The sequence below is a fragment of the Lytechinus variegatus genome, chromosome 3 (assembly GCF_018143015.1).
Source record: "Lytechinus variegatus isolate NC3 chromosome 3, Lvar_3.0, whole genome shotgun sequence".
Taxonomy (NCBI): Eukaryota; Metazoa; Echinodermata; class Echinoidea; order Temnopleuroida; family Toxopneustidae; genus Lytechinus; species Lytechinus variegatus.
Genome location: NC_054742.1, coordinates 61,750,373 through 61,765,752, shown reverse-complemented (window position 1 = coordinate 61,765,752; position 15,380 = coordinate 61,750,373). Strand labels below are relative to the sequence as shown.

At 35.7% G+C, this 15,380-nt stretch overlaps 1 protein-coding gene across 1 annotated transcript; it reads right to left on the bottom strand.

Annotated features, from left to right (window-relative positions):
- Positions 1 to 7,724: 7,724 nt before the first annotated feature.
- On the bottom strand, positions 7,725 to 10,424 carry LOC121411574 (beta-1,3-galactosyltransferase 5-like). The gene has a single exon (XM_041604368.1). The coding sequence runs from the start codon at positions 10,308 to 10,310 to the stop codon at positions 9,198 to 9,200; it is 1,113 nt and encodes a 370-aa protein (XP_041460302.1). The 5' UTR covers positions 10,311 to 10,424; the 3' UTR covers positions 7,725 to 9,197.
- Between the last annotated feature and the right edge of the window lie 4,956 nt (positions 10,425 to 15,380).

Genomic DNA, 15,380 nt, shown 5'->3' with positions numbered 1-15,380 from the left:
TGCTTGCTAACGAAGCTTATTAATTTTGAATTTTATGGACATAAAATATATCGCATGGATGGTTAAAATTGGTTTGTTTGTTGTTGCTGGTTTTTTTTTTTTAGATAATCCTTATATGTGTATATCATGACACCAAAGACGCTTTACATGCTGAATTATTTTTAGGGGATAAAAATGACAATTGTTTCCATGTTATTTTCTTCAATTCATGATATCCATATTTCACCAATTATCCTTATTATCATCATACCTAGATTTTATCCAAGAATTATTGCTTTTTATTAGCTTATCTAATTTGAAGATAGGGGAGAAAACTAATTATTACGATTGTTGAATTTAATTGTACGAATGTGCAAAATTGCAACATCAGCGCTCAAAGGATTAAATATGGAACTATATTGAAAAAGAAATATTTCCTTATATCACTTTGATTTCCTTAAAAACCGATCAGGGCGATTCCATACGTGTCGTGTGGGACATTTTGACAACAATTTATAGTTTCTTAGCCGAATGCTTGAGCAATAAAATATTCTCTTTTTTTGTCAATGATAAAGCCATGGTGGGAAGTCATGTGAAAAACTATAATAACCAACACAAAAAAATGATTAAATAGGTGAAAATGCTGTGTGTCTTACGGAACGCAGAAAATGTCCCTTACGACACGCAACATGTTAAGCTCTAATTCACCTATGGACAACATACTTTTGTTGGTTGTCAGTTTTTTTGCATGTCTACCCAGAAGTACATTAATAATACAGCAAAACAAAATGAAGTTCTTCGTTCGTTTGGACAGCAGGCTGAAAAATGATGTGAAAATGGCTGATTTTTCTAGCATGGAATCGCCCATCATGAAACCCTACTTATTACCCTTCATCCTGATTATCATTGTTAACGACGCCTGTATCATCTCCTTCTCAACCCACAGTCCCTTTGCCTCTCTCTTGTTTCCAAGTTCCCTTGAAGTTACGTCTCTTTTTTTTCTTAGTTCTATTTTCGGTTTTTATTGTTTTTCATGAAATTGCTTTTATTTTTTACTACATTTTGTTATGTATTGCCAAATGTTATCTAATTTCTCTCTCTATTATATTTGAATATCGTATAATGCACAGACATAAATAGGTCACTCGCAGCTGCACGTTGAAGATTGATTTTACGATGGTAATTCAATTATCACGTTCAGTCATACAAGCAGCCCTCTCAGACATCCTTCGTTACATAAAAACTAAAATTCCCCGTTATGTAAAAAGAGTAATATCTGTTATGCACTGGAACGCCCATACCTTCCTTCTCATTAAAGGGGAAGTTCACCCTGACAAAACGTTTATTGTAAAAATAGCAGAAAAAATAATAAAAAATATTGCCGAAGGTTTGAGAAAAATTCATCAAATAATTAAAAAGTTATTAGAATTTCAGTTATTTGATTTGTGACGTCATATGCGAGCAGCATTCGTACATAGCGAATGGTAAAAAATCAAAGAAATGTAATTTTCTCAGAAAATTGAAAATGGTTTTCACTGTACCTTTTACATATCAATAGACAAATCATTTCACACCCAATCATGAATAGAAAACAAAATTAAGTCATCAGGAACCATACAAAAGTTGAAATTCATGCATTTTATATTACATAACACATGGTGCAGCTGCTCGTTTATGACGTCACAAATCCAAAACTTTGAACTCTAATAACTTTCTTACTTTCCAACGGATTTTCCTCAAACCTTCACCAATATTTTTTACTAATTTTTCTGCTATTTTTACAACAAAGTTTTTTTCAGGGTGAACTTCCCCTTTAAGGAGCTTCGGTTTGAAGCTCCTTGTTCTTATGCAAAGGTATTTTTCATCAACATGTCAGATCATACATAGAGTGACGTATATAGAGACATAATAATTCAAGGTTGTTTAGTATTGTTTTCATGATTAAAAAAATCATGAGCGAGGAGAGGAAGCCGGTTAATAATCGCCACTTTTCATTTTCTGTGATCATTCGGCGTACAAAAAGCTAAATTTGGTTATAGTATAGACATTTGGGAACATTAAAAATTCTATAATTGAAAACTAAAAGTACTACGTGTTATGGAGGGATATCTGCTCTCCCCCCCCAAAAAAAAAAAAGAAAAAAGAAATTATATATATAGCCCTGAATTTGACCGCGATTGACAAATAAAATTTAGATATCCATTTTGTCGTTTATCTAATTTTTACTTATTTCAACAATCCTCGGACCCTCACTTGAGCTTTCATTAAACTAGAGATATCAGTATATCAAATAGGTATAATGCAATCAGGATTAGCTGGCATAATCATAATCGATGAATATTAGATAAATATTGGGTTACTTGAGAGATTGAAAGAAGGAAAATAAGAAAAAAAATCGGAAATAGTTGACAATATCAGCAACGGAAACAGATTGATCATGTAATCAATTTATCAATAGCTCATGGATATCTTACGATGCATTTCAAGGGAGTTGTGTGGTAAAAGTATCTCCATCGTTCTTGTACCTCTAAATGAACTTAATTATTGTCTTGTCTTTCCGTTTATGCCAACAATGATCAAAGTGTTGTTTATCATGGCAAAGTTTTAAAAAGTTAACTTGAACTTGTCTGCAATGTCCTTCTGCACTGTTGATATATTGATTTTTGTTCTTTAAGATAACAGAGACATTGCTGTCGATGCCCTTTACCTGCTGACCCATGCATGTCCATGAAAGATCTCACAGGATGAGGAGAAAATTAAAGGTCAAGTCCACAACAGAAAAATGTTAATTTGAATAAAAAGAGAAAATCAAACGAGCATAATGATTAAAATTTCATCGAAATCGGATATAAAATAAGAAAGTGATGGTATTTCAAAGTTTCACTTATTTTTCACAAAACAGTGATATGCACAACTCAGTGTTTTGTGAAATTAAGCAAAATTTTAAAATGTAAACTTTTTCATTTTACATCCGATTTTGACGAAATTTTCAGTGTTATGCATGTTGGATTTTTCTATTTTTATTCAAATCAACTTTCTGTTGAGGTGGATTTGTCTTTTAAATCAAATACTGAAAGAAAGCACGACATGATAAGTGTCTACACCTGTGCGGACATAGTCGTAAATAGGATGAATTTCTGCCTAACTTCCCTCGTTACAAGTTCAAGGACAAGTCCACCCCAACCAAAAGTTGATTTGAATAACAAGAGCAAATCCAACAAACATAACACCGAAAATCCCATCAAAATCTGATGTAAAATAAGAAAGTTAAGACATTTTTAAAGTTTCGCTTAATTCCACAAAACGGTTATATGCACATCCTGGTCAGTATGCAAATGAGACTGATGACATCACTCACTCACTATTTATTTTGTATTTTATGATATGAAATATGAATTATTTTAATTTTCTCCTCATTGTCCTGTGAGACAAAGGTTCATTCTTTCCTGAACATGTGGTACTACCATCTTATGGTTCAGTTAATTTTAATGTCGAATATTAAGATTTGAAATTGTATCATTCAAACAATTAAAGAAATAGTGAGTTTTCTTTATTGAGTAGTTTTTATTGGCAACTTCAATTCACATACAAAATAAAATATAACAAATAGAACTTTGAAACATAATATTTTCATGAATGTTACAATAAAACACAATGTCAGACATCTTCCATTACATAATTATAAATAACATTGATGATGATTATATGCATCAAGAAGAAACTTCTACAGAAAATTCCAACATATTGATTTTTTTTCAGTGTCAAATAAAAAACAAGAGAAATTTTCCAAATACAAAAATAAATAAATCATTAATAAAACCTAAACGAATTGAAGCCATCAGCATATATATTTTTTAACCCATCACCTCGGCCTCTTCACCCAAATAAATTCAGACACAAACTCAGCCCTGGTCCTTACCCCTCCCCCCCCCCCCCCGACCTGCCCTTAAACACCCCCATCCCCTATCCGGTGGAGAACTGGCTCTGGGCTCCAATACATGGTCTAATATTTAAGTTTTCCCATTTAGAGAAATGGATTGTAAGAGTCCCCCTCTTTGTTGCTTATTTCTTTTCTTCTCTTTGATCCCCCCTAATACTATTTTTTATTTCAATCAATGAAGGAGGTTTTTTTAGTTCTCGGTTTTTATAAATAAGATATTTAACTAAAATCAAGACATGATTAATTAATTGATATTTACCTTTACTTTTCTCCTGCTTCCCCGAGAAGAATTTCCTGCCAACTAAATTTATTTATTTCAAAATTTAAACTTCTTGCACATAGATCCCAAAGTGATTTTGAAAATTCACAAGTACAAAATAGATGTTCATAAGTTTCTTATTCTTTTTCACAAAATGAGCATAAATTGGTCGAAATAAGACCAAAACGGAAAAGGTGGTGGTTAGTGTATAAATTATTATGCAAGAGTTTATACTGGAACTCCCTTAATCGACTATTCAGTGTGCAATATCTTAGTCTTAAAAATATACTTTCTATTTCCTTATTGGTAAGATCATAATTCGTTCTAATTTTGTCAAAAAATAGAAGGTTTAATTTCATTTTTATACAACAGCTGTTCGTATATTTCTTTTGATTTTAAAAACATTAAATTAGTCGTTTTCTTACCCAAATTGAAATCGATTCCAGAGTTATGCTTTGCATTTATTTCAATATTGTTCTTCCAACTAACGGGTAAACAGGCATAAATATGCTTAATCTTTTCAACATTATTTGCATCTAAATTCAAATTAAGAAAATGTGTATCACATTTTAGTTTACCGTTATTATTCAAAATATGATGCAGTCGATAAACCCCTTTATCGTATAGAATCTTATCAAATATACAACTCCCTTTATATCGAATAAGCTTATTATTAAAAATCACCACTTTCCCAAACTCTGTACTTCTAATATGTCTTATATTTACCCACTCTTCTAATGAGTCCATGTAAAATTTGGAAGCTGTTACTTTCAATAAACCTGGTATATATTTACATGAAAATAACAAATCTCCACCCAAATGTTTAGTGGCAAAATTAAAGTACCGTTTCCATTTCATATCTTCATCTTTATTTAAAAGTCTTTTAATCCACATTATTCTCTGTGCCTTTACCCTGTACAGGGAAGTTTAACATCTTTAATCCTCCTTGCTTATAGTCTAAAACCATTGTATTCCTATTAATTTTGTCTTTCTTACCTTTCCATAAAAAATCAAAAGTGAGTGATGTACATCATCGATTCTCTCATTTGCATGTCACTGAGTTGTACATATAACTGTTTGTGAAAAATAAGCGAGACTTTATACGCTGATTTGATTTTTCTCTACACAAATGAATTTTTCTCAAGGGTGGACTTGACCTTTAAAAACACGTAAGCCTATTAATATATACCTCTTATTTTGAGTTAAGATATATTCACATGTTTATATCCATTTTTTTTTCAACAGAGATCAGCAAAGGGTGTTTCGCCAATATTCAAATCGACTTAAATCACAAAGACCGGATGATTTTATTACTATTTCTGGTGTGATCTATCTAGAGATGTTACAAGCCAACTTTATGGCCTGCAATCTGGTGATTGACGACTTTGTCGTAGCCCACATATGTCAGTGATTGACAATGGTAATTAAGAAATAGAATCTGTGTACACAGTAACGGCTAGAATAAGAGGAACCACCGGACGCCAAGTCAACATAGGTTCTTTAATTGCTCTTCAATCCATCATCAAGTGACGCAAATGAATCGTGTGCCAAACGGCCAATGACCAGAAAAGAACAAGCGAGCATCGAAGCGCCCCTAACACTACCACCCCCCTCCGATTAATTTGTGGCTACTGCGTACGTTAAACACCATAGGCAGTATTCCCTGGAAAGCAGGTTAGTAGGCTTAAATCTAGAAATTAGTCCAAAACACCTTCCCTTTTTTTTTGCTTGTATTTTTTTTCTCCAAACCAGCAGCCCTCTTCAGAAATTGTCCCTGGCTTCTTTCTGACCACCCCCCCCCTCCCCGGAAATAAAATTGGACGGCGAAGAGTGCATGTGTGTAAGTATTGTGTGTGAAAGAGAGGGTGGGTGTGGTGTGGGTGAGTGAGTGCGATCGTTGGACGTGGAATCGTTGGGCTGATTATCAGCTATATAGTCAAGTGAATGATAACATTTTGAAATATTCTTGTTGCTTGATACTTTTAAAAATTACTTTAAAACCACAGTTTCACCCATTTTTGGGGGGGGTTCCGGTAAATTAAAAAAAAAGAAAAAAAAGATATAGAAATATCAATGAAACCATGACTGTTCATAAATAACAATAATAATAGTAGAGGACATATATGAAACGCAGTTTAACATGTTTAATTAGTGTAGTTCTCTATGCCCATTACAATTACGTATACTCTGAAAAATGGAATGTTAAATCAACATTTTGAAAGGTTGGAGGAGTGACAACATTTTCTAAATGTTGCATTTACCACTTTAAATGGTTCTACCCAACACTTAAAATGTTGGATTTAGCTTTATACAAAGTTTGATGTAACATTTGGAAAAGGTTGTCACTCCTCCAACCTTTTAAATGTTGATTTAACATTCCATTTTTCTAGAGTACAAAGTATAATATATACAAAAAGACAGTAAAAATAATAACAATAACATAAACAAAGTACAACAAAATGTAACTCAAAATATCATAGAAAAAGCTCAACATTATTAAAGCAAACCAAGGCCAGGGCCCTGTTGTACAAAGAGTTACGATTGATCCGATCAATCGCAACTATGGACAGCCAGCAACGTCAACATCTATTATCCATGTTTGTTCAAAATATTTTCTAGATATGATGTATGTTCATACATTCATTGTTTTCTTGAAAATTCATTGCGCTTCTCTTTGCATAAAAAGGACATTGTGCAAATTGTTCGTAGAAAAAAATTATGACACTGATGGATTTCCATAGGGTTACGACTGATCGGATAAATCGTAACTCTTTGTACAACAGCGCCCTGGATGTTTACGTGAGAATTCCAAATGCCTGCATTCAGCTAATACAACGATAAACTGACCCGACTATTCTTTAACTATGCATTATGAATAATTAGGCCCTTTTTAAAGGACAAGTCCATCCCAACAAAAACTTGATTTGAATAAAAAGAGAAAAATTCAACAAGCATAACACTGAAAATTTCATCAAAATCGGATGTAAAATAAGAAAGTTATGACATCATAAAGGTTTGCTTCATTTCACAAAACACTTATTATGCACATCTCGGTTGGTATGCAAATGAGGGAACTGATGACATCACTCACTATCTCTTTTGTATTTTATGATATGAAATATTTTGATTTACTCGTCATTGTCATGTGAAATGAAATTTCATTCCTCAATGTACACGTGGAATTCCATTATTTTAACATTTTGTGCTTCAGGCAAGGAGGTCCTAATCATCAAATTTGTAAAAAATGAAATATTGTATAATTCACACAATAAAAAAAAACAAAATAGTGAGTGAGTGACATCATCGACTCTTTCATTTGGATGTAAGCTGGCTCGTTCATATAACTATTTTGTTAGAAATAAGCGAAACTTTGAAATGTCATAACTTTCTTATTTTACATTCCGATTTTGATTAAAGTTTCAGCATTGTACTTGTCTGATTTTTCTCTATTGATTCAAATCAACATTTTTCCGAGGTGGACTTGACCTTTAACTAAAGAAGACGGTCAAGGACACGCGCGGACCTAGCCGAAAAGGTTAGGGTTTTGGGGGGGCTTGAAAAAATTTCGACATTGGTTTATTCAAAACAGAGAAAATGGCCTATAACGCGCGGGTAGCCTGATATTGATCAAGCAGCTCGTCACCCTCTCCTCCCCACCTCCCTCCTAATTTCTAATATCATGAATATTAAGTATTCTAATAACAAGTTACTATGGTAGCTTTGCCGTTGCAGTAACCACCATGGAAGCCTGGAGTTTGATTGGTTGCAGGGCTGTGCCACCATTGTTGTTACCAAATGACAAAGTTACCATCTTTTGTGAAACGATCCCAGATCGGTTGTATGACTTACAAGAACACATCATACAATGGGCATTATCAAGTGACTATGCATGCATGCAGGGAATTCCTTGGTGCATGTACGTGACAAGAAATTACTCAGCTTCAGCAGCATCCGAAAACCAATTAGCCACTCTTACACACCAAACTGGAGAAAATGAACTCCAAGCCTATCGTATTCAGCATACAGTTGAGACACGCGTGCTCTTAGATCACATTCTTGTATAAATTCAAAATACATTTCATTTGGATTACATAACGTTAAGCAAAGTTTAAACTAATTCAACTTTGTTCATGAATGAATACAATTTCCTTACTCATTCTGATAACAATCATGAATCTTTGAATGTGCAATGATGACTGTTCGAATGATGCGTTCGCATGCTGGATTCAACACAATGATAAATCTGAATACTATGATAAAGTAATTTTTCTATACCAAATGAAAATACACTTTTGAAATCATAGCTCTTAAGCGGTTAAAATCGTTTTTTATTTTTAATGAGTTTAGTGAAGCAATGGGAAATCATATTTTCCATTAAAAACAGGCATTCACCATCAATAATGACAGATTATAAATATCAACTGAAATTCCGATAATACTAAAAACGAAGATGACGATTATGACAATAATGCAATAGTTATAAAAATTCCTTTAGTGTTTAACTGTATATGTGCATATGTACTTTTAAATGTAGGCCTATTTATTTGTAAAGGGATAACCAGGTAGGCCCCTACCTTCACTTTTGCTATCCCCACTGTATGATATCAATTTTTTACACTTTTTATTGAAATGACGTAGAAATTCATTAAAAATCTAAATTCTATAAGCTTTTCCAGTAAATGTCCAGTTTTGCGGGAGAGAAAGGGAAGATGGAATATAAAATCAACCAGGAAGTGAACAAGATTTACTTTGTTCCAGAGCCCTGGTAAACAGGTTATTCAAAAAAAAAAACTCTGATCAATACGTCGGTCATGGTGGCGGTGTTGGTCGGTGCACTGCAAGTGCGACTGCTGATGACATCACATTATCATTTTGCGAAAATAAATATTTCGGCTAAAAGAATTCAACTCAGCAACTTGATACAATAAAGTCTGATAGTATGTAGCACACATTTCTTGAATCAGCAAACTCCCGGGGAAATCATCATCATAATAATATACTTATTATGTATCTTCGTGTTTATTTCTGGTACCTATTTTCAACTGCCGTCCATACGTTCATCATGATCATTGTATTTCCATTTCCCCCAATCACATAGTGGTCCTGAACCTTCAATGGTGCTCTTGATGGTGCATGTGTATGCTTTGTCTTAAACCAAACTATGATATCTTGCATCTCTATCCCCAATGAATGTAAGAGTATACCACAGTAGACATCATCCCAGGGTGCAGGAGGAGCAATCTTCTGAGAAGCTTGGTAAAGAAGATGAGCCACCTCTCTGGAAACAACATAACCGTATCCACGAGGAAAGGGTAACCAGGTATCACCCGAAAACAATTCCCGTGGAGTGTGCCACTTAGAAACAGGATCTCGGTGTGGTTTCCAGTTGATAGCTCGCTCGGCCAGAGCAAAATTCGAAAGAAACGTCGAAGATGTGTTTGATTCGAGATCATTGGCAAGGTTAACGACGTCGACGATACAATCATCATCTGTTGACATTACAAAGTAAGTATTGCTACATGACATCGATGCCCATTTGAAACCCATAATGGTTTTGATGGTTAGATTGTAGTAGGTATCTATGAAGTCCTCTTGAAGAATATCTCCGTGTAGATCAGCCTCCTTCTGGAGATCAACCTGTGCAACTGAATTGTATTCACTTTCTGTTCCAAGTAGAAATAGAATCGTTGCTGACACATTATACTTCACTATTCCCTGACCATACGTTTCTCTGATAATATTCCTCTCTTTTATGTTACTCACTCTTGTCTTGACGAGGATAAGCAAAGTTATATTTTCCGACTGCTTACATTTATTCCGAGGGTTAATGAGGATGCGATAGTCATGCTGGTCTATTTTGGATTCCCAATGAAATTTATTTCTCCAACTAAGTTCCTTTCCAGAGGAAGGCGTTTGGATCGCGGCAGGGTTCACTTCGTCACCAACATTATCTGGTATGCTCTGTGTAGTAGTAACATGGCGCTCTAGTGCAGTAGTCGTCTTATCTTTCCTTTTGGAACGAGTGTCGAGCGGACTATCCCGATGCAAAATTGTTGTCCCGAATAAATAGAAAAATATACACACCGTGTTAGCAAGAACGATGTAAATTATTGTTCTCCTTTTGGACAGCATATTAATTTACTAGATTGAGATTGAGAGATAAAGAGAAGATTTCCTCGAAGTCGTTCTGCCGGGTCTGTTCCAGTCTTACCATGGACCATCCTCATACAAAACCGAATCCAAAGAGGAAACGCAGTCAAGAGAGACCGGGATATGCGTCAATGAATAACAATTTGATGACCTGATTTTTCATTTGAAGCAATGCAAAATAGCTCCTTGATCAGACCACCTATAACCACCAGACAAAGGGACCGTCACAGTCCAGTTCGTCCTCTTTTCGGGTTAACCCACAGTAAATTAAGCTGTAAAGCCCCCATTACACTTATTCGGAATCAAGCAGAAGCTGGAACGAAAAAAATATTCAAAAAATCTTGAAATTTTTGGGAGGACCTTATTCATTCACCAAACTGGAGTTGAAATTCAGTAAACTGACCAGGTGAATCATCATACACAGTCAAAATGATCCGCAATGGAGTCAGATTGGTAATTCGTGCTACATTATTGGACATTCTAGGCGCATTCTAAATATTCTGACTGCATTCTGAGTGCATTCGAAATATTGTTGTCATTTCGTTTGGCCATCCCGAAGGCTTTGGTCATGTTCAAATCATTCGAGGGGTATTTTCGATCGGTGTTCGAAGTAGATTTAAATGACCAACTGGTGGTCGAACAATAGTCCTTTCATTCCGGTCAATTCTGCTTGATTCGGAATAAGTGTGATGGGGGCTTAAATTTTCTTCATAATCAGGTCTTTGTTCAATGTCGCCGTTTTCATGAACACTTGTACAGGCCAGTGGCGTAGCTAGGATTTTTTTCCTGGGGGGCACTGGGGGTCCTTATTTTTTCAAGGGGGCAACAGTAGTATAAGGATGTCTATGATGTCATGACGTCATCGTCCATTTATGGACGATGACGTCACGAAGTGACGTCATGAAGCCACGCCCCCAGCATGACGTCACGAAGTGACGTCATGTGTAAGCCACGCCCCCAATCCCTGACGTCACGAAGTGACGTCATGTTTATGACACCATAGAGGGGCGATATTGCGAAAGGGTAGGGTAGACATGCCTGGACGGGAAGGGCTATGTATTACAATAAGAGGGTAAATTTAGCATGCAAGAAAGCTGTCTTTATAAAGAGGGGGAGAACACCATCGTTTTATACATTCATTCAGCAACATACACGACAGCGTACGAATATAATTACGGCTGAGCCAGAGAACTCTCAAGATGTCTCCAAAAACTGTCGAAAAAGAAGACCAGGAATGGTGTCAAATATTCCAGAAAAGTCCAGAAGTTCGATGGATTATTCCAGTATCAAGCTGAAGAGGAGGATAATGATGATGATAATGATGATGAGATGGAAGGAACCGAAGAAATTCATAACTAAAATACTGCATTTATTGATTTTGTACGGAATCTATATGTTGAGTCCGTTCTGAAATGCATATTCATTAAATTAACTGACACGTGTCTGGAACCCCTTTACAATACCATTTTACTTGTGAATGCCATTGTGTTCTGTGTAATAAAAAGTAATAAAAAAACAAAGTTTATCCCAGATTTCTGTTTCTTGGTGTTTGTGCATTGTATGTGTTTCATAATTTCTTCATTATATTTAGCCAACTTTCCCCATGGTGCTTTACCTATGTTGGTTGTCATAGAGAGACCAAAAATATACGTGGCGATTCATTCTTGAACTTTGTCTAGATGGAGTGGAAGGAAACACGATCTTGCGAATGATGACTGGTGATATGTGAAAATGAAGAAAATGGTGAAAGAGGTAAAATGATGAGGGGGTTAAAGGACGACATTGCTATAAAATAAAAATGTCCAAATGACAAAATGGTGAAACGATATGAGATAATGGTGTCATGACCATAATTGGAGATTTCGGTATAAAAATCGGTGTGAACATCACGAGGCAGCAATGTTGTTTTGGTTAAATCGTTGACACGAGTGTCGATCGTGGGGTGAGAGAATATTTCTTCCAATATTATGACATTTTAATAGTTGTTTCATCTGGCACATATGAACATGATTATAAGTAGTGAGTAGAAGATGAAAAATCATTGTATATACACATTATGAACATCTAGTTTTTTTCTTATGTTTTTTTATTTTCGATGAAACTATTATGGGAAGTTTTAGTAACGAAACAACGCCGTTGACGCCGATTTGAACGACGAAATGGCGGAATGACCGAATGACAGAACGAGAAAATGAACAATAGCCTGATCGGCATTAAGAAAAGAAATATAAAAACGATGGCTTGGAAATAACACAGACAAGATGACATGTATGACGAATTGTGCAATGATGAAAAGAAGGATGCTTGTCCCATATATGTCCCTTTCCCAATAATGTACTTTAGTAGAGGATGGAATGATGAAATGCAGCACGAGAAAGTGAATAATTGACAGATTGGCAAATGGCAGAATAACAAATAATGAGGAAATGACAGAATTATCAAAATGAAGAAAATAACCAAATGACGATACTGACGAATTAATTGCTTTTTTTCCTCCGCTCTCTATAACTTCACCCATTGCTTTTCGCCATTCTTGTCCTATCATTCAGAAAATATCGATCGTTGATGGATACTCTTCATACCAACATTCGCATGAAACCCAACGAGGTAAACAATCAAATCCAGGCCTATACAGCGCGTCCCAAAAAAAACTATACACTTTTGAAATGGCTGCCAAATAATACATGTAGCTCTTTGGGGGAAAAGACTTATAGATATGGAAAGCCAATAAGGTCAACTTTTGAATGACACCAAAAAGTTGAAAACTATTCATGCTTGAGCGAGCAATGCCCACTGAAACAAAGGGTATGAAAATTAGGGTGGGCTGGAATTAGCCTTCCAATTTATGTCAGTTTTTGAGAGGCGAATCCTTTCGAACAAGCAAAGTTAAGGGCGTTGTGATAAATTAATGATCAACCGTGACCAGTTTTGGTTGCTTAAGAAAATTTCATGAATTATTAAATTGAACTTTAATGCATGAGTGAACACAAATTTTATTTTTTTGTTAGCATTTCAACTTTCTTTTAGGCAGCATTTCAACTTTATCGTGTGGATCTCAGCAATGTGTTCATGGGAGTCGGGAGAATAGGGGGTGAGATAGGATTTAAGTGGGAGAAGTAGGTTGATGGAATAAGGGTCAACAGAACATTCAGCCCCCCGCCCCTCCCTCTTTCCCGCCCTCCCCTCCTGTTGAGAGACTGATGGCTATTGTCATGTACGCAAAGTCCAGAGCAGAATGTTGATTCAATGATTAATTCTGAATTGGGGAATCAACTTTTTCCTATCATTTAATCAACAATTTATCAGTAAATCAACTCATTCAATGTGCAATGTGATCAATCAAACATTCATTTTTTTCCAATAAATTATTTCATTAATCATCATAATCATTAATTTTTTTGGTAATCATTCAAACTGACCATCAGCCACCGGTCACTTGGCAGTTAAGTTTTGAAAAGGCTACAATCCAGGAGGTGAGACAGAGAGAGAGGGGGGGGGGGGGGGCTGGGAAATGGAGGTGAAGAGGGAGGGTACATATGACTTTTAATTTGTAAAAGGACAAAAAGAAGAGGAATGCCCTTTTAACCAAGTCTTAGCATATCTCGCCCTCTTGCTTGTAACAGGTACATGTACCATCACATTACTCTGACTCTCATGAACACACTTCTGATGTCCACAAGATGAATATGCTACACTAAAATTACAATTCCTGTTCACTCATGCATTACATTTCAATTTAGTAATTCATGAAATTTGCCTATTAAAACCAAAACTTATCTCACTCATGAATAGCATAACACCCTTAGCTTTGTAAGTTCCAAAGGACTAACCTCTCAAAAAACTGTATGGCTAATTCCTGCCCAGCCTAGCCAAGCTTAGTCTCTCAGGAGGAGAGAAGTGGGGGAGGGGTTGCTAAATGTTCTGTTGACCTTTAGCCCATCAACTTACTTCACCTACCTAAGTCATATTACCCCCTCTTCTCCTGACTGTCATGAACACATTGTTGAGATCCACATGATAAAGCTGCACTAAAAATTGCAATTCATGATCACTCATGCATTAAATTTCAATTTAATAACGTATGAAATTTTCACAAACAACAAACTGATCACATCTGATCTTTAATTCACCAAATAACCTTCAACTTTGCAAGTACCAAACAAAAAATCTGAAAGAAATTGGAAGGCTAATTCCAGCCCACCCTAATTTGCATACCCTTTGTTTCAGTGGGCAGTGCTCGCTCAAGCATGAATAATTTTCCAACTTTTTGGTGTCATTTGAAAGTTGACTTTATTGGCTTTCCATATCTATAAGTCTTTTCCCCCAAAGTGCTACATTTTTTATTTGGCAGCCATTTCAAAAGTGTATAGTTTTTTTTGGGACGCACTGTAGATGCTTAATACGGAAAGGCAACCAAGCAAGGGTTCTATAAACCTAACAAAGTTTGAGACAAATTCGTCCGAATCTTGGGAACAAATTTAAATATTAATAGGTTTGGAGTTCATGTTGTTCTTAAGAAACCCTGCCTCTTTGAAGTGGGTCCTAACCTTAGGGACCAAAAGGATAATCTTAGAACACAATTCAACTTCAAGGGGGAATTAAGAAAAGAACGGTGTTTATTAGGCTTGCACCGTTATTTCTTTTCATACAAGGATAATCTTAGGGACCAATTCAACGGATCCCCGAGTTTTAATCCTTTTCTGTCCGTATAAAGTCGTCAATACCTGACTCTGTGAAGAGGCAGGGATCCATCAGCTCTTGTTTCAACCACATTACTCTCGCAACAGTAATAGAGTAATAGAGAGTAATATTGAGCCACCTTTTGAGGCTCCAGGTATTGTACAGCCTGGTGAACTTTCAGTTGAGGATTGTCCTTGACCATGTCTTCTATCCACGTGCTGGGATATTTTGCCAGGTCCCTGAATACTTCCACGATCGTTATGTATTCGATGACCAAGAGCAGGTCTGCCTTCTCCACCTGGTTCTGGAATATTTGACACCATTGAGAGTTCTCTGGCTCAGCCGTAATTATATTCGTACGCTGTCGTGTAT

Excerpts from the sequence above, each read along its gene's own strand:
- LOC121411574 (XM_041604368.1), bottom strand. The coding sequence starts at position 10,310 with ATGCTGTCCAAAAGGAGAACAATAATTTACATCGTTCTTGCTAACACG.